Here is a 19,807-nt window from a genome sequence, read left to right on the forward strand (position 1 = left end):
TTTGGTTGTTGGACCTATTGTGGGGAATGAAAACTAGCCAGCCCACGGGTAACCTCTACTGATATTACTGCTTGAGTTTCTAGAACAGGGTCTCACAAGTAAAAGTAATAAAAGCAGTAAATTAAGATGGTGTAAATATAGTCTGCCACCTTGGTAGCCACCGGTTCTCTGTCTGTGGATTTGAAACTGAGTCCCCATAAAACTGAGTTCCTCTGTTGAGTTTGTGATTAACCTCTCTATCCAAAACTTTATTCCATTTCTTATCTGCCCTGTTCCCCTTAGAATTGAGTAGTATAGAAGAAAAAGGGGGATTGAAATCGAGTAGGACCCTGTGAGGCCCTCCCAGGTACAAAAGCCCCTCCATTTCCCGCTTGTAGAAAAAGGCTTTAATTTCCTGGGCCCTCCCTGAGTTCTAAGGAGCAGGCACAGGCAGTTACTAATTAGTGAAACGAGGGAATGCAAAAACAAAGGAAGAGGGCTTCCCTGGTGGGGCAGTGGTTGAGAGTCCGCCTGCCGATGCGGGGGACACGGGTTCGTGCCCCGGTCTAGGAAGATCCCATGTGCCGCGGAGCGGCCGGGCCCGGTGAGCCATGGCCGCTGAGCCTGCGCGTCCGGAGCCTGTGCTCCGCAACGGGAGAGGCCACAACAGTGAAAGGCCAGCATACTGCAAAACACAAACAAACAAACAAACAAAAACAAAGCAAGAGGAGTTAAACAAAAAAAGTAATGACAATAGTTGAGCGATAAAACAGAGTACTAGTTCCTCCATAAGGGACAGACATAACAATCTGATGAATATCCCTGAGTTGTTCTTCAGGAACTAAGATCCCCCTCCACCGCCTGCCTCTTGTTTATAGAAGCTTGGCATCTCTGACTCCATATTGTACCTATCTGTTCTGCTGCTTTAACCTCTGAGTCATAAGCCTCTGTTCAGCCCTGCATGTAGACATGTTAATCACTAAAGGGACTCAGGTTAAGATTTGTGCAAACAGTCCCTTACTCAAAACTTACCTCCCACGAGGAGATAAGGAAGTATGAACAAAAATAACGATTGTCTTATCAAGATTTATAGGAACATCAGGAACAGACTCAGGTCAACTGAAGTCAACTAACCAAGAACAAAATGTTTTCAGAACCCTCCTCGGACCCTTGCTGGCGCCCAGATATCTGTGGTCGTCCTTCTCTTCTTGATCTTAACTCCCTCCTGCTTCCCCCTTCCCTAGCATAAAAGAAACTTGAATTCTACCCCAAATTAAGATGGTTCTTTAGAACATTAGTATGCCATCTTCTTGGTTTGCTGCTTTTCCTCTCCCCTGCACTGTGTCTCTTGACTTACTGGCCTGTAGCGCAGCAAGTGGTGTGAGCTTGGACTCGGCTGCAGATTCAACCAATCTTGGATGGAAAATATTCAAGGAAAGATATTCCAGAAATATCCAAAAGAAAGACCTGAATTTGCTGCATGCTGGCAGATATTTACATAGCATTTACATTGTACTTGGTATTAGCAGTTACCTAGAGATGATTTTTAAAATACAGGAGGATGTGAGTAGGTTATATGCAAATCCTACACCATTTATATAAAGGACTTGAGCATCCTCAGCTTTTGGTATAGGGAAGGGGTGGGAGTGCTGGAATCAACCTTCCAGCAGATACTGAGGGATGAATGCAAAAGCTTCTAAGAGCACAAAGAATACATATAACATTTTCTAAACCATTAGGAATGCTAGTACATTTTACATTAAATAGAGATCTCTCATTTTTAAGTTCATTTCCTCTGCTGCCTTCCAAATGCACTGGCCACTGACCAGAAAACGACAATCAGAATATAGATAGATTAAACTCTTCTCTCATTTAGAAAGTTACCTTGGGACCAGGTGAGCCTTGTCCTGGGGGCCCTTGTGGACCAGGTGGACCAATAGGACCTTGGATTCCCTTTAAAATGAAAATTTAAAAAATAATATGAGTGAAATTAAAAAGAAATTTAAATAAGAGTAGTTTCAAATCTTCTAAAGTAAAAGTTTAGTTCACATCCCATAATTGATTACTTATACTCAGTTAATACTTGTTGAATGGGTGGCAGAGGCTGCTAGTAGAACCATAATATGCATTCTACCATTTTTCCATAGTAAGAGAATTTTTAACTGGCCTGCATGGCTGCCTAGAATAAAGACCATATTTCCTAATCCCTGGTGCAGCCAGGTGAATTGGATGCTGGCCAATGGGATGTGAATGAAGTGATCTGGGCAATTTCTGGTTCATGCTAAAGGAAGGATATGCCTTCTCTTTCCTTGTTCCCCTCCCCCTTGCTGAAGTGAAGACATAGTTACTATCCTGGATTATGTGGATGAGGAAAGCACCCTTGGAATGTCAGACTAACAAGAATGAAGAAGCCTGAAACTCTGAATTCCCTGACGAATGGAGCCAACACGCCAGCTTGGAGTTTTAAATAAGAGAAACAAAAATTCCATCTTATTAACCTATTTCACCTCAGTCACATGCAGGCAAACCTGTGTCCTAGCTGTACCAAGCAATATCTCTCAGGATGTGAAATTGAAAATTTGACCTAGGCTCTAAGAAGCGATAGCCTGCAAACACCAAACTGAAGAACGGTCTAATACTTGACTCTCATTCACATTGTGGGTATAAGAAGGGAGAAGAGACAGGATGTATGTAATAAGGTCTTCTTTGGAGAGAATAGTCTCATAAAGTGTTTTCCTTGGAGAAAATGGAAGGGGTTTGGCTTGCTTCTCTCTTTCCCACATTCTAGACAGGGAACATTAATGAAATGACTTGGAGACCTTGATTTTTATTTTTGGAACACAATGGACCCGTGTCTGACTCATGCCTGAGCAAGTTAAAATGGGCTGTGATAGCCAGCAGAGGGCTGGGGTGGGATCAGCCTGTGCATCCAGAGCTTGTCAGTGCAAAGGACCCACGAGATTTTTCCTGTGGCCCAGATGTACTCTAGATGCTTGGAGTTGACCTGGAACTGCTTTGAATCCTGTCCAAGAGGACCTAGAAGAGTAATGGAACTCCAACAGAGAGAGTCAGTATAGAGTAAAGCCCCAGGAAAGCAGAGGCTTATGGGGAGAAACAGCTGGAGGGAAAGAGTCCTTCATCCATGTCCCAGGAGGGGCAGTCGCAGGGGCAGTGCAGGAGCCCCACCAGGAAGAGTGTCAGCATCAAACATCTGCCAAGACCAGAGGACCCAAAACCATCTGACAATAGACCAGCCAAGAAAGAACTTCCATGCCTCCTCCCATGCTCCCATCCTTGATTCAGCCTGGGAGGATAAGAAGCACATTCCATCCCATGGACAACAGATTCTCCCTGCAGCTCGTACAAGATAAATGAAGATTAAAAGGAAGATTAATACATTGACTAGATAGTTTTTATTAGACAATTAAAACTGATTTGAAACTTAGAGGTGATCCTATAACTTATTATTACCTAAAAGTGATAAGGAAAGTCTGTAGCCAGCTGGTAATTTTTTTCTGTGGTAAGAAAAAGAAAGAACTTTACCTACTAAAAAAAATTTAAAGTGATGATGAGAGAAAAAACTAAGATTTTGTTTTGTTTACACCCCACAGGCCATAATTGTGCAAATAATGGTTACAGATACATGATTATTTTATTACAAATGCTATCCCATTTTCTCCAGCTAGATGATACAACTGTTTGTTCATTTTTGTTGATGAAGATGAAGCAGTCTAAACAACTTAAGGAAGCTGAGATTCAGTATTTATATTGAACCATTATAAGGAGGAATCCTTCCTGACTTACACAACAGTCTACAAGTAGCATGCAAGACCCCCCAAAATTCAAAGGATATGTGTGCATATACGTGTGTACACAGGTATATGTGGTTATTTATATTTCGATTCATTTTAAAGAGATTTGAAGGAGTCAAGCCTCCAAATATTTAGTGAAAATCTGCAGGCCACTTGAGAAATACTGTAAACATGTTTCTGGAAACAGAAGTTCCCCCAGAAACAGATGAGTGGGAAAATTAATGTCTATAAGAGAAATGGGAAGATCTAGTTATAACAGTAATTCCATGGGTAAACATGTTAAATTAAGGATAAGAAGAAAAATGCGGAACTGCCTGCATAGAGGTTAAATTGAAGTAGAATTTAAATCACTTGTCTTAAAAAGGTAAACAAATTCTTTTCTTGTTCAGACGGTTTACAAATGACACATTCCATTCAATTTCCTATCCAATAGGGGCCAGCTCCATATGGTCACATATGCCCTAAAAGGTTTTTTCTCTTGGAAAAGAAGAGAAGGGGGTGAGAAAACAAAAGTCAAAGAGGTCTTTTTGTTTTTTCTTTTGTTTTCTTTTCAAGCTGTAGAACAACAGGTTCCACCAAGAAACAGTATTAAAGGCATCAGGGAGCTGCAGGTGGGAGGTCCAAGATTCACAGGCCATCTGGAAAGGCTTGGCTTTCTTTGAACCTCATTTTCAGCTTCACAGTGGCGACTCAGCACCAGGAACACCACAAGGCCCAGGATGTGACAGCGCTGTCACTTCCAAGATCAGAAACTAGCTGAAACGGTTTTGCTGAAAGCAGCAAAACAACTACAAAGTCTGAGAATGCCTGGCAGCATAGTCAAACCTTTGTAGTCCAAACAAACCAGCTCTTAATTATTATCTAAATATTATCTAAATATTTATCCTGGCTTCTTCTGCACCCTAATCCCCCTAATGTATTATACTAGGACCTCTACCAAGGGGAAGGAAATAGAAAAAGGAGTAATACCCAACTTGGCTGTTGCTTGGATTAACAACAACAAAAATACTGATTAATTAGAATATGATTAGAAATAAACTCAGAGTTAATGTCAACAGTGAGATTTGGAGTTATCTCCTTTTTCATCCTTCCCTTCTCTCACTACCCTAGATGAAGGAAGTACTATTTGTTTGCTAAGCAACAGAATAATTCAAACCATAATCATAAATTTTAATCAAACTGTTTTGCCACTTTCTACACAGGAGGACATTCAGCGTAAATTTGGATTTGTTGGTCACTTTGATTAAATGAGATTATGTAGGTGGATAGTACTGTTATATTATCTTCACATTATTTCTTTTTTAAAATTAATTAATTAATTTACTTTTGGCTGTGTTGGGTCTTTGTTGCTGTGCGCGGGTTTTCTCTAGTTGCGGCGAGCGGGGGCTACTCTTTGTTGCAGTGCGCGGGCTTCTCATTGTCGTGGCTTCTCTTGTTGCGGAGCACGGGCTCTAGGCACACGGGCTTCAGTAGTTGTGGCTCGCGGGCTTCTGTAGTTGTGGCTCACGGGCTCTAGAGCGCAGGCTCAGTAGTTGTGGCGCAAGGGCTCAGTTGCTCCGCGGCATGTGGGATCTTCCCGGACCAGGGCTCAAACCCGTGTCCCTTGCATTGGCAGGCGGATTCTTAACCACTGCACCACCAGGGAAGCCCTCTTCATATTATTTCAATCTAACAAAATTGCCTTGCTTTTCCAAAAGTTGTGATCAGAAGAATTTGGAAGTCATTCCAGCCATAAATTTAGACACAGCCTCACAGATCTTTCCTTTGCTCTGACCAAGAGCGGCCAAGACCTATTTGTAAACTCTTATCTGTGGTTTGCTTCTGTTCAGGAACAATGCTCCCTCAGTAAAGTGGTTCCCTCTGATTCTGGTCCTTGTTTTAAGTTTAATAGTTTTTTAGATTGCTACGTGGCTGGGGGTGGGAAACACTAATCTACTGGCATCAGAAGAGAGTGGGATTTCATCATTCACAAAACTTCAAGGGAAAAAACACACACAAACCAACAGGTAAATAAATTATCACTCCCAAGGGAAACTAAAAATATAAGATAACGCTCCAAAACTCTTGTCCTGTAAATTAGACTTTAATGTTAAAAGTCACAACACCAAGAAACATGCAATTTATTTTTTAAGTCTTTAGAAGTTCTAAAAACTAAAATCTCATGAAACCATCTTATCCTTCCCTACATGCACTTTTGGATATATATTCCATTGCAATTTCACTATCAAATGTTCTTATAGTAGTTTGCAGTACAGGCCTTCAGTGAACACCAGGTTTAAGCCAGAATGTTCTGTACAAAAGGGAAAGAGAGAAAGCATCGATTACCTGTTCCCCTTGACTCCCAATTCCGGGGATGCCCACTGGTCCTTGGGGTCCCATAGGTCCCATATCCCACAGTGTAGAAAATAAGTCAGAAGTATAACAACTAACCTCATTATTTCATACTATGCTAATCTTGAATTATGCTGGATTAAAGTCTATCTTTAAACCATAAAGAAGCTCCACATGGAAACTTAGAAAACACTGTTCCTTTTAAATAGTTTGTAGTTCAAATTTGCCAAAATAGTGAATGATGTTTTCACTATTTGGTCTAAATTGGTGACTCTTTGCCCCAGTTTACATTTATTTTTCACACAAGAACCCAGAATTCCTGAATTGTTATTGTAATGACACAAATCCTTCTTGCTAGGATCATAACAGAAATATTTAGAAGTATAAAATTCATAGGGTGCAAGAAAATAAATATTTGAGAGAGAAATTAAAGAAAAATATTTTTTAAATTTCTAAATACCCTTTCCCTCCAAATCTTACTAAAATGCATTTTAAAAATTAAGAAATTATCTAAGGTAAGTGCAGCAAAATTAAAGAACCTCACCTTCTCTTTCCAGGAATAAATTTGGGAAATAAAGTGAGAGTTATCAGTAAGAAGAACAATACCATTCATCCATTCTCTGTGTGTTTCAACAAATATTTGTTGAGTGTTCATTATGTGCCAGGAACTGGTCCAAACACAGGGAAACAGCCGTGACCAAAACAGTCAAAACTCTCTTTCCTCATAGAGCTTTCATTTTTGTAGAGGAAACAGAAGATAATAAACAAGATGGATAGGAGAAATAAATGGTATGTTGAATAATGGTAAGTGCTAAGGAGAAAAATAAATGGAGGGACGGGGAGACAGCTGCAGTCTTGGAAACGGTGACCAGGGATGGTCTCACTGATGAGAGGGAATGAGCCAGGTAGAAACTTGGAGGAAAAGCATTCCTGGCAGAGCAAACATCCAGTACAAGGGTGATGCCTGGCAGATTCCAGAAATAGCAAAGAGGCAATGTGGCTGGAGCTAGTGAGCACGAGGGGAAGTGGTAGAGGATGGAGTCAGGGAAGTGTGGCAGTGGGCTCAGGCAGAACCATCAGTAGGGTGTTTTAGGCCATAGCAAGAACTTTGGCTTTTCGCTGAGGGAGATGAGAAGCCACTAGAGGGTTTTGAGCAGAGGAGTGAAAGATCTGACATAGTCTTGAAAGGCTCACTCTGGAAGCCGTACCGAGAACAAACTGAAGAGATGTCCCTGTGAGAGATGATGGGGGCCTGGACCAGGCTGTTGAGTGAAGGTGGTGGGGAGTGCTCAGATCCTAAATAGATTTTGAAAATAGAGCCAACAGGATTTGTTACAGATTGAGAGGACCCTAGGATTTCTTTGAGGTTTGTGGAAGAATAGACTTGTCATTTATGGACAAGGAGAAGACTGAGATGAAGCAAGGTTGGGGGAGGGTATACCAGGAGCTTAGTTTTGGATATGTTAAGCCTGAGATGCCTAAAATAGACATCCAAATGGAGGTATCAAGTAGGCAAGAGGGGCCTGAGCTGGAGACATAAATTTGGGAACCCTCAGTATATAGATGGTATTTAAAGCCATGACTGGGTGAGTTTACAAGTAGATAGGGAAGAGAGAAGGTTCAAGGACTGAGCCCTTTGGAGGCTCCAAGTGTTAGAGGTCAGAGAGATGAAGAACAACCAGCAGTAGAGACTGATAAGGTGCAGCCAGAGAGGTCAGGTGAAGAGATTGTTTCAAGAAGGTGAAGATCCTAGCAGAGGACGCTACTGATAGGTCAAGTAAGTTGGCAACTGAGAATTGACCACTGGATTAGGCAACATGAATAAATACTTTTATTCTAATGTCAGTTGTATTTAGACTACACCAGGGCTTACAAACTTTTTCTTAAACAGTTGGATAGTAAATATTTTATGCTTTTGGGTCATAATAAGGTCTCTTTCATAACAAATGAATGCTATTTTGGTAGTACAAAACCAGCCATAGACAATACCCAAATGAACAGGTGTGCCTGTGTTCTAGTAACACTTTATTTACAAAAACAGGCAGGCTGCCCTGTAGTTTGCCACTGCCTGGGCTAAAATAAATATGTTTTTATAAACAAAAGCACATCGTTAGATCCTACTTTATATAATATTAAAAACCGGAACCTGTCATTAAGACATGTCCTGGCATATGCTTCTCAGTGTTTCACTTTGTGTCAATCCCTAGTCTAAATAAATATCATGGATGGAAACATGTAAAGGACTCAAGTTCTACTTCAAAGCTGGGCTGTTCTGATTCAGAACTTGATTGCTTATCATGTGGCAGAGAGTGCACTAAATGCTTTTCATGCTTTATCTCATTTAATCCTCACAACAACCCTCTGAGAGTAAGCGTCTCCATTTTCCAGATGAGGTTAAGTAACTCCCATTCACACATCTGATCGATGGCAGAAGCAAGATTCAAGTTCACTCCCCCTAACTCCAAACCCAACTCATATCATTCTTCTGCAAATATTCAATAAAATAAGAGAGATTCTCTTTGGGGTATTATTACTTACATTTAATATCTATATTAAAGCTACTTCCTTGTGCTGCAACAATTGTGTGTATTTGAGAGTCCTTATAGAGGTGTTTATCTAGCCTCTTGAATCACAGAATATAAAAGAATAGGAAAGGAAGAAAGGAGAAGGGAAAGGGAAGACAGTATTGATTTGGTAAGGGAATAGCAGATGAAAGTCTTGCAATTACTATGTGATAATGTTCTGACAGTTAATGTGTTTTCTTTGCATGAGCTCCAGACGTAAAACCACGAATGCCATTTCAACAACACCTGGATAAGTTAATTTACTAAACTCATAACACAACAGTTCTCTTGTACTCAGTGCTCCAAAGGAAGAAGGAGCATCTTACATATTTTTAAGGTACTTTGGAAGTGGAGTTACACTACCAGTGCTGAGCTATTTGAACCAAGAATTGTATGACATCTAAAATTTGTATAATTCACTATTTACCGCTGTCTCTGCTATTTAAATACAGATGCCCAGAAGAGACAGCTACCAGTAAATAGTAAGTAAAAGGAATAAGCAATTCAAGTAGAAATACAACACCCAAGATAATCATCAATGTCAATCGTTATTTTAATATAATATATAATATAATGGTATGCTTAGACATTGACATATAAATGACTCCAAACTGATCTGAGGTCTCTGTTTTTTGCACATTTCTTATAACTCTTCCCCTTCTGGCAGCTTTCCCTTTGCACTGGTCTTTAAGGCCTTCATAATTAACTGGATACCTGTGGTGTATGATCATCAGGTTGTACATAGTTCATAAATGTACGTATGGAAAGAACAATGAAAAAAATAATTGTATTCTCATCCTTTCTATTATACACCCTTTTGCAGTACCTTGTCCCCTTCAATTGATGGGCCTTCTAATCCTTGTGGGCCAACTGGTGCTTCAGAACCTTTTTCACCCTGAAAGTATATGGAAGGGATATCAATGCACTAATAAAATTCAGGATTTTAAAACAGTTCAAGCATTCAAAGCATCTAAATTCACTGCTAACTATAAATGGGTAATTCTAACTCCAAGATTTGTAAATTGCCGAAGAAAATTAGCATTAACATTCATAAATAGAATCTATCCAAGCATAACGCATGCAGCATCACTAAAGTTGGAAAAGCACTCCATTCCTAATATAATCAGATATATCTGGATATGGGAGATCTGATCAATCACATATTATAACTAACAGAATCAGTCTTCCATTTCCTCAACATTTCTATAACTGGATCCATTACACAATGAAAATTTGCCTCTCAGTATATGAAATAATATTTGCTAAGATTGAATTATTTATTACATGTTTTATACCAGAATTTATAATCATTTATTGAAAACTTAGTTTTAGAAGAATTCATGGAAAATCTTCTTGGATATGCTTCCAGAGTCACATGACCCATGCGAATAGCTCTGGTTGTAATGTAATATCAATGAAGTCATAACACTGTGCATTTGTATGAAAAACAAACCATATAATCAATCAGAAATAGCACACATTTCATGAACCGAGAGCAGAATCAAAGAACATTTGCAGGAAACCTAGGAAACAGGAAAACACACCTTAATGTCCCTCTATATTCATAATTTCTTCACTTAAGCCCTACGTCATTGCAAAGTAGCCCCAAGAAGAATATACAGAAACCTCCGATTTGGTCTTGCTGGTTGGGGAGTGAAGTGTTCTGACTAATGGGTTCTTCTGATTGTTACCACAGAGTATATTTGTGTCCATTCAACCCTAAAACAACACTGAATATAATGAGTTCTTTCTTTGATGAGTCAGAGTGTGTTATTATGAAGGAGTGTATCATTATTTCATGCCGTTGAAACTGTCACTAAGACATGCCCTGAAATAGGCTTCGCAGTGTTTCATTTATTCCTTTCTCACTTATTTCTTATTTTTTAAACCCCACAGATGATAAGGAGAAATAATTCTGGCTATTTGAATTTTCAGGTTGTTTGGGCAACATATAAATAGAAATTTACTATGTGCCAAAGAAAAATTCAAGAAATTATGTATTATAAAACTTTCTGAAATGTGGTGCCAAATTGCTGGCCTCTGCCTTCTCATGATGATATTTTTGTTAGTCAAGAGCATTAGTAATGTCCACTTCATCCGACATATTATTTCCATTTACTATAACAAATTAAAATTTGTTAGTTAACAAGGGCTTCTTTTAAAATTCAATCCAGCAGTTACAACTTCGTGTGAATTACTTGTTTTAACTAATTGATTTCCCTTTAGTTGAGATTTAGGTTTCTCACAGATAATTGAATATTGATCATGGTGGAAGAGGCTGAAAATGAGAAGCAATTTTAGAGTGTGAGGCCGTACTGAGAAGGTTGGATCTCAGTGACTCGACTGAATGACTGAAGTGGAAGGTCTTAGACACTTAGAAAGCAGCATATGCTTCTCTGGGTAGTGTGTATGCATGCATGTGTCTCTGGGGGAAAGGTTTTAGAAAAGAAGGAAAAAGGACCCCAAAGTTTATCCTTACTTACTCTGAAATTTTGTTGATGCTGCCCAAAGTGTCTTGGAAAATCATTTCCTAGGTGGCCTTTGGCAAAGGAGCCATATATTATGGGTAAAGAGTCTAGAGCAGGGATCAGCAAAGTACAGACCATTGGCCAAATTCAGCCCACTGCACGTTTTTTGTAGATACAGCGTTATTGGAACACAGCCAAGTTCATTTATTAATACATTGTTCAGGGCTGCTTTCATGCTGCAGCAGCAGAAGTTAAGTAGTTGCAACAGATATCGTATGGCTCACAAAGCCTAAAATATTTACTGTCTGGTCCTTTACAGAAAAAGTTTGCCAAGCCCTGGTCTAGAGGAACCTGAGCTCCAAGAATTACATATGGGAGGCAGTGGAAACGTTTAAATTCTCAATTGCCAGGTAAAAGGTAGGTCTTGCATAACATTTTGCTCCTTCTGGTAACATGGTAACTCCAATTCCCTCCACCCACCCACATTTCCTTTCTTATGTTAATGGAAGTACTACGACAAATTGTTTTATTGGACTGTTTCTTCTGTACGTTTCACAAAACAAAGCTGTGGGTAAAGCTTGGTATAGCCACGTTCAATAACTTAATTTCTGGGCATAAAAATGCTATTTATCACTGTGACTTTAATGACTACAAACTACTTTAAGAGATTTCTCTAATTTCATATGCGGTAATTATATGAAGAAGCAGCCTTTCAGTTACTTATTTATATTTGCAAATGTCACTATAGCTTTATGTTAAGGGGAAATTTACATATTACTTCGTTTAATAGGGTGAAGATGGTCAGGAGAAGATCCTTGACCTGGGATAACTGGCTAGGACACATTTTTGTAAATTTGTCATTCATGACCATGCAATACAAAGCATTTTCCCTCAGTGTAGAAGGTGTTGTTGTTACCTTTGGTCCTGGAGGTCCTTCTCCTGGTAAGCCCCTCTCTCCTGGTGCTCCCTCAGGCCCACGGGGACCCTGCTTAGGATACGAGGGGGTGAGGAACAAGAGAAAAGAGAGAGAGAGAGAAAGAGAGAGAATGGGAGGAGAGGGAAGAGAGGAGACGGGAAGAAAGAAAATGGTCATATTTCAGTTCACATGGGCATAGTCCTGTTCATGTAATTAGTGAGAATCCTTCTAGTAAACTCCATACTGATCAGTAGAATCATAGAGTTGTGAAGAATAATATTCTCATTGTATTAAATACTTGCTCCATTTGATTGGCATAAGATGTTCTATTCCGGTGTTCTCAATTGGAGGAAAATGGAAATTAAGTGATGCTTCAGAATAAGGATGAGGAAATCAATCCTATGAGGAAAGGCTAAAAATCTAGGACTGTGTGGCCTGGAGAAGGATGTGAAGTGATTAATCATTTAATTAGGTTATCAGGGGAGCCCTGTGAAGAAATCACTACACAGCTGTTTTAAAGCACTGAATTCTATTCATATGTTGTTTTAATTTCCATCCTGATAAATTTAGATTCAAACTTGAATTCTTTCAGGAACTGGTTGAATCCACTGGAGGTTTATGTGCAAGTAGGAATCGTGATAGAATCATTAAGGAGGAACAGGATTTTCCATCTCAGTGTTTAAAAGTAAGAAGCCCATGTGGCTGTTCCTCAAAAAGGCACTCAGATAGGTGAGGACTTCTCACATAAGGAAAGAAAAACAACACAGTCCCAGGCTTTGAAATGGACTGACAGGAAACATACTCATTGAAAAATAACAGCAAAAGAGTCACTTAAACCTGGAATTTTAAAAGGTTATAAAGTTTTCCCCTCTTTCTTCTTGGCCAGAAGGCAAAAAAAAAAAAAAAAAAAAAAAAGTAGAAAAGGGACTAACAACAAGAATTGTAGAAACATGAACTGGAGCTTTTCCTCTAATGGACCTAGAAAGATAATTAGGGCTTTCTTGCCAGGGCAGTAAATCTTTGATGGAACAAGGTCTACTGAGTTGCCCAGAGTCCCAAAGCCAGCCGGCTGCAGACACACTGAGTGATCTTGGGACTCAATATATAGTAATCCAGGGTAATTTAAGAGATACTTTCTACTCAAGCCTGGTAGCAGAGCTAGGATATAGCATTATGCTCATCAGTGACTGATCACAGCTACAGATTTGTGAGAGAGAAAGCTAACTGTATCCCATATTTAATTTTTTTTGCCTTTCCCTAATACTGTATATTTAAAAGAGTCTTCTTTAGTATTTGTGCATAGCCAATTTAGTAAAGACTTTAATTGAAGGAAAAAGCTAGCATTTAATTCAATTTAAATTGCTATGCTTGTGGGAAAACTAGCTTTTAACCATCCAAGACCTTAATCAAAGCTCTAATATCCATGACAGCTTACTCTAATGTTAGAGCAATTAACGAGGGGGAAAGTAAACATAAGCGTGAAAACTAGATTGCAAACTAAACAGACAAGGCCTAGCTACTATCACACACGATACCAAAAATATTAACAAATTATTCTTCTTCCCCACCGATATGACAAATGAAAATAACTCAATTTACATTGAATGCAAAGGAATCTTTTTCCAGTTCATTCAATTTTTTTTTCCCATTCGTTCAACGAATGTTTACCAAAAGCCTGGTAGGTGCGAGTCACTGTGCTAGGGTCTGAAAACAGTAGGCAGCCCTGCTCCCTGTCTCGTAAAGTTTACAGTCTTGCATAATAACCAAAAGCAGATTTGGGTGTCATTTGCACTGAGGTTCAAGCCCCCGCTCTGCTACATATTAGCAATGTGATCTTAAGCAAATAATTCAATCTCTCTAAAGTTCAGCATTGTCGTCAGAATGGCGGTAACAATAGTACCTACCTCAACCACACGTATTAATACAAAGATTAGCTCAGAGAAATTTAAAGCTTTTACATATTAAGCACTCAATAAATATGTGCTATCACTAACAAAATTATTTCCCTTGAATCCTGCAATTACTCAGAATGTCCTTTTATAAAGTTTTTACAAATTAGATAGTCTCAGAGTGAACGGCTTTATGTTAAGCAATATGGAGAGAGGCATGCTGCACGGAGTAAGCACAGACCCTTCCTTCGTCTCTGCATTTCTAGAATACATTAGCCAAGGTGAAAATGAAAATAATGAAGCCTTTTAGGAGTCATGTGTTCCAGGCTGCTGAGAACAGAGTTAATGCTTGTGAACAATCACTTAGGGGCATTAAAAAAAAGAGTGTAATTACTGGAAACCGTCAGAGTGATATTCTACACCATCAGTATATTCTCAAGTTTTCCAGTTAAACAGTCAAGATGAAAGATGACTGCCAACCAGAGAAGAGAAAGAGAAAGTACTTGGGTTAGATGAACTATACTGTTAATTTATTAAGACAGTACCAACAGATTTTTTTTTTCAGATTATTTTTTAAAAGACAAAAATGCTCTGTAAAAAATAGTGTCCTTTTCAAAGGCCATGAGAACTAATCACAGCCGTGACATTCTTATTTGGCTTCTAATGAACACTTCTAATTTAAAAATATCTAGTGGAAGGAACTAATTATCAGCTAACAGAGTCTGATCAGAAATACTTTATATGAGACATTAACAAGATAAAATATGACTGTCCATTATCTGATTATCTTCCTTAATAATCTCAGTAGTGTGGGTAATCAATAAAAGTGGTTTCAGTATACGTTGCCAGCATATGCTACATATAAATATGCTCAATAATAATGTAAATTACCCTTAATATTAAAACAGTGAAATCTACTTTACTTTTAACTTCAAAATAATTATAGTTTTGTTTCAGGGGGTATTTTTCACAGATAGTGCTCTGAGTATCCTTGCACAAAAAACAAACAGATCACCCTGAGAATCTGAATCAATTTATTATTCATGAATCAGTCACCTGTCAGACCAACACAAAACTAGTGGTAATCATATAATTAAAGAAGGTAGCTGACAGTTCAAAGTTAGGTCATGGAGCTGGAATATTAATTCAGTCGATCAGATCTATTTATCACTTTTACATAAAAAGAGTAGTTAGTGCTAAACCTGAAACCACTTGAAATGATTCAGGCAAAGAAACAAAGGTTCTTTCAGCAGAACCTTTGTCAGTCCTAAGGTAAGTCTTTATGTTACTTTGAAATAATTAAAAAGCTCTCATTGTTGATTTTTTATTATGACATTTTGGGAGAATATTTTCATGTATTACTTGAGATCCTTCCCATCTTTGTTATGATTTTAGTTCCCAATTAAATCAAAGACTTCACAGTGTCACTCTAATTTGTGTAATTGTGATTGGATAGCAAGAAAACAAACAAGAATTTCATGTTCTGGCAATATCATGAAAACTCTCCAGCTACAAACAGAAAGGCAAATAATATACATTTTTCTTTAAAACGAAGGCCCCAAAAATCAATAAATAAGGGAAATCACAGGGTTCCAAAACAAAAAGAGTGCTGAACACTAGAGGTAAGCATGTAAGCTGACACTGTAACTGTTCTGGGTAAAAAGTGTGGTTGGGGCTTCCCTGGTGGCGCAGTGGTTGAGAGTCCGCCTGCCGATGCAGGGGACACGGGTTCGTGTCCCGGTCCAGGAGGAACCCACATGCCGCAGAGCGGCTGGGCCCGTGAGCCATGGCCGCTGGGCCTGCGCGTCCGGAGCCTGTGCTCCGCAATGGGAGAGGCCACAACAGTGAGAGGCCCATGCACCGCAAAAAAAAAAAAAAGTGTGGTTGTATGGTAGGACAAAGTCTTGTAGTCTAAGAGGGAGAACCAGGAACAAAGACTTTGGCTCACTCGATGGAAAACAAGGAGAAAATTAGAACTAAGATCCCCCCCATAAAGCTAGGACCTTCAAAGTTATATATCTTCAATGAAAGGGCAGGGTAGAAAAAAGCCATCCCATAAACACAGTGTTATGAATGACAAGAATCTTGTCTACCTTCACTTGGGCTGTAAATGGGCCCAAAAACTCCTAACCTGGTCCTATGCTATGTATGGGTTCGTAGTTTCAAGTGACACCATGTTGGTGGTCTGGGGACACCTTAATCAAGACAATAGCATCAAGGATGTGCCTGGAGTACATAAGAGATGCAAATGCACACTTCTTTCAAGCATGCTCCACACAGAACACTTGGGTTTTCACAATTAAACCTGGCTGACAATGAGTTCAGATGTGATAGTACAAAACATACAAGAAAATAATTCTCAGTGAGTAAAAATGAGCCAATATAATGTAAACTTCCCCAAGGTTGCCAAATAATAGGATAAAATAATAGAGACCAAAAAAGGAAGTATACTTTTTAATGGTCTTAAGAAAAGCATAGAAATATAAGAAGCAAAGAGGACAGTATAGCAAAAACATATTAGTAAAAGAAAAAAAAAAAGGCAGATTTTTAAAATTAGCTTTAAGAATTTGAAAAAATACTCATTAAGTTAAAAATACAAGATATGATTTCAGGACATTTTATAACCAGAAAAAGATAAATTTGTGAATTATGAGTTAGATTTGAGGAAATCACCTTAAAATGCAACTAAACATCTAACAGAATTTCTGAATAAATGAAGAATGGAAAAATAAAATATCTGAAGAGATAACAACTAAGAACTTTCAAAATTGTTGAATTCTCAGATTCATGAAACCCATGAATTTGAAGCACACAAATATATCCATATTTATATACATCATAGTAGATCTATGGAGACGTTCAGTAAGTCCTTCAGTGGTGGACAGTAATGGCAAATCCTTACTTGATTAATTGCCTGCCCCCCCCACCAATTATGGCCATCATCATGACCCTCTCCATTATGAAAGAGTTCCAGCTAGTCAACATATTGATACTACCAGTGTGACTGGCCCTTTCCAGAGAAAGATGACATCAGGCTTGCATGTACCTTTTGCAGGTTGGTCACTGAGCAATGGTAGTATCCATATTAGGTTTGTTAAAAGGAAGTTTATGTTGATCCTGTGTATAACCTCCATCCCAGCCACTCAGTAAAACTGAGTGGATGGGGCTTCCCTGGTGGTGCAGTGGTTGAGAGTCCGCCTGCCAATGCAGGGGACACGGGTTTGTGCCCCGGTCCGGTAGGATCCCACATGCCGCAGAGCGGCTGGGCCCATGAGCCATGGCCACTGAGCCTGCGTGTCTGGAACCTGTGCTCCGCAACAGGAGAGGCCCCGACAGTGAGAGGCCCGCGTACGGCAAAAAAACAACAACAACAAAAAAAACTGAGTGGATGGTAGTAGAGCTGGGAAAATAGATTGATTGACACCCTGTCTACTTGTTTATTTAGAGCCTTCTTTAAAATGGATGTGGTTTGGTGAGCATTCACCTAAGACACAAATATCTTCATACTCTGTGTTCATGAAGAGAACAGGAGTCTATTTCTAGCTAGGCTAGCAAAACATGCTCAGTTTTGTTCTTCCTTTGTCTGTTCATATGGGGCTATAGGTGTGGCTTGTGGGAAAAGTAGCAATGGAGTAGATGCCATAGGAATCTAAGCCAATTACTCATGAAACTATTTGTATCTTCAAGAATAATGATGAACTCCTACGACACATAGCCTAGATGGCTTGTATAACACCCAGTTCATGATGAATAATTCAACATGGACTTCCCTGGTGGTGCAGTGGTTAAGAATCCGCCTGTCAATGCAGGGGACACGGGTTCGATCCTTGGTCGCAGAAGATCCCACATGCCACGGAGCAACTAAGCCCGTGCGCCACAACTACTGAAGCCCGCGAGCTCTAGGGCCTGTGTGCCACAACTACTGAGCCCACATGCTGCAACTACTGAAGCCCATGTGCCTAGAGCCTATGCGCCGCAACAAGAGAAGCCACTGCAATGAGAAGCCCGCGCACCACAACGAAGAGTAGCCCCAGCTCGCCACAACTACAGAAAGCCAGCATGCAGCAACAAAGACCTAACGCAGCCAAAAAAAAAAAATTCGACATGTATGGTCGTGTATTGTCCCATGATTAGCCATGCAGTCTCTCCTAGGATCCAGCAGCAAGGCAGAGCTGTTTATTAAGTTTATTAAGTTAAAAGTAGGCATGTAGAAGAAAAAGAAGAGATCTTATGCTTGCTTCAAAAATCTCAGATTCTTTTGGACAGTTCATAAAGGCTTTGCAGTGAAACATGAAGCTCACTTTTATTCCCACTTTTTCAGATCATTGTGGAAAGATTTTTTCATTTCTGTCAAAAACTTCCCAAATTCTCTGCTGTACTCCCTCTATACATGGTAGCCTATCTGGGCCTGTATATTTCTAGCTGATGTCATTTCGGTTTTCTAGGTTTCCAGCCTCTCCAGTGTAGAACCAGCAGTGTCTGCAGGGAGCTCATAATCTTCTTTCTCAGTGGTTTAGTTTTTTTTTGTTTTTTTTTGCGGTACACGGGCCTCTCACTGTTGTGGCCTCTCCCGTTGCGAAGCACAGGCTCCGGACGCGCAGGCTCAGCGGCCATGGCTCACGGGCCCAGCCGCTCCACGGCATGTGGGATCTTCCCGGACCAGGGCACGAACCCGTGTCCCCTGCATCGGCAGGCGGACTCTCAATCAGTGGTTTAGTTTTAAAAGACCTATCTAGTTAGTGGAAACACAGTAGATAATTAGACCAGTGTATTTTTCCTTTATATGATGTTCTCTTTTTTGAATTAGTGTATCAAGACATTGGTGAAAAGACTAGCCCTCAGATAGTATGGTACCATTTCATTCTCAGAGTACAGCAAGGAAGCACATGTTTCTGTTAATATTATATGTGAGGAACTATGCAATGCAAAGCCCAGTTGGGTGACCAACTATTCACAATCGTTTGTTTTTATTTGTACCCCAGCAAGTCAGCTACTGTTCTTTCCTGGGAGAATAATGATTACTTGAAAAGTTAAAAAGCTTCTTATTCCAGAACAGTCATGTTTTATTCATTTCCTCTCCAGCTCTCTTTTGACAGAATTGTTTTTTCTTTTCCAACAATAGTAAATATCAAAGCTACATAAGGTAGAAGCTGCAAATAACACAGGTATTACCTGTCTACCATGATCAATTCTAGCTTTAGAGTATACTCATGGGTTAGGTAATGAGCAAGGTCCTTATTCTCAGTGATTTTCTCATGGTTACAGGAAAGTCAATTACAAAGTATAGACATTAGGTATGAATCTAGCTCTCCTATCTCCTAGGAAATTTTGACATATGAGAACTCCTTTCTTCTAGGACAAACTGATTAATCTCACAAAAGATTACAGTAAGAGAGAGCCTGTTGTACATATCCTATAAATATAAACAGATAGATAGATATCCCTATTTCAAGTGTTACGAAAAATAACACTTGGATCTGGTCTTTATATATTTATCATCTTTTGTTGTTTAAATAGATAAAGATGGCTTAGTTTAACCATTTATTCTAACCCAAAAGAGCACATAAGAACTATATTTGTCCTTTTAATTCCACCTAGAATTTCTTGCTACTCACTGTCTGGCCCAGCTCACCAACACCAATAGGTCCTGGAGGCCCAGTTCTTCCTTCCTGGCCTCTTTCCCCTAGGAGGAAGAAATAATTGAATGAAAGTTTGCTTTTTTAAATGAAGAATACACATAGCACAAAATACTCTGGAGATTTCAACAAAGATAAATAGCAAAATTGTCAAACTTTTCAAACTCTTAAAGATTAAAAAAAAATCTAGAGGAGGAAAAATGCCTTGAATT

At 39.3% G+C, this 19,807-nt stretch overlaps 1 protein-coding gene across 1 annotated transcript in view; it reads right to left on the reverse strand.

Annotated features, from left to right (window-relative positions):
• The window catches only part of COL28A1 (collagen type XXVIII alpha 1 chain), a 162,091-nt gene that overhangs the window by 96,962 nt on the left and 45,322 nt on the right, over positions 1-19,807 (reverse strand). The window contains 5 exon segments of the mRNA XM_089917047.1: positions 1,864-1,932; positions 6,117-6,184; positions 9,512-9,581; positions 12,071-12,139; positions 19,575-19,642. Coding sequence (XP_089773173.1) covers positions 1,864-1,932; positions 6,117-6,184; positions 9,512-9,581; positions 12,071-12,139; positions 19,575-19,642 — 344 coding nt within the window.

Source organism: Delphinapterus leucas, chromosome 9 (genome assembly GCF_059928025.1).
Source record: "Delphinapterus leucas isolate spDelLeu-1000000601 "Yukka" chromosome 9, BTC_Dleu_Yukka2, whole genome shotgun sequence".
NCBI classification, from domain to species: domain Eukaryota; kingdom Metazoa; phylum Chordata; class Mammalia; order Artiodactyla; family Monodontidae; genus Delphinapterus; species Delphinapterus leucas.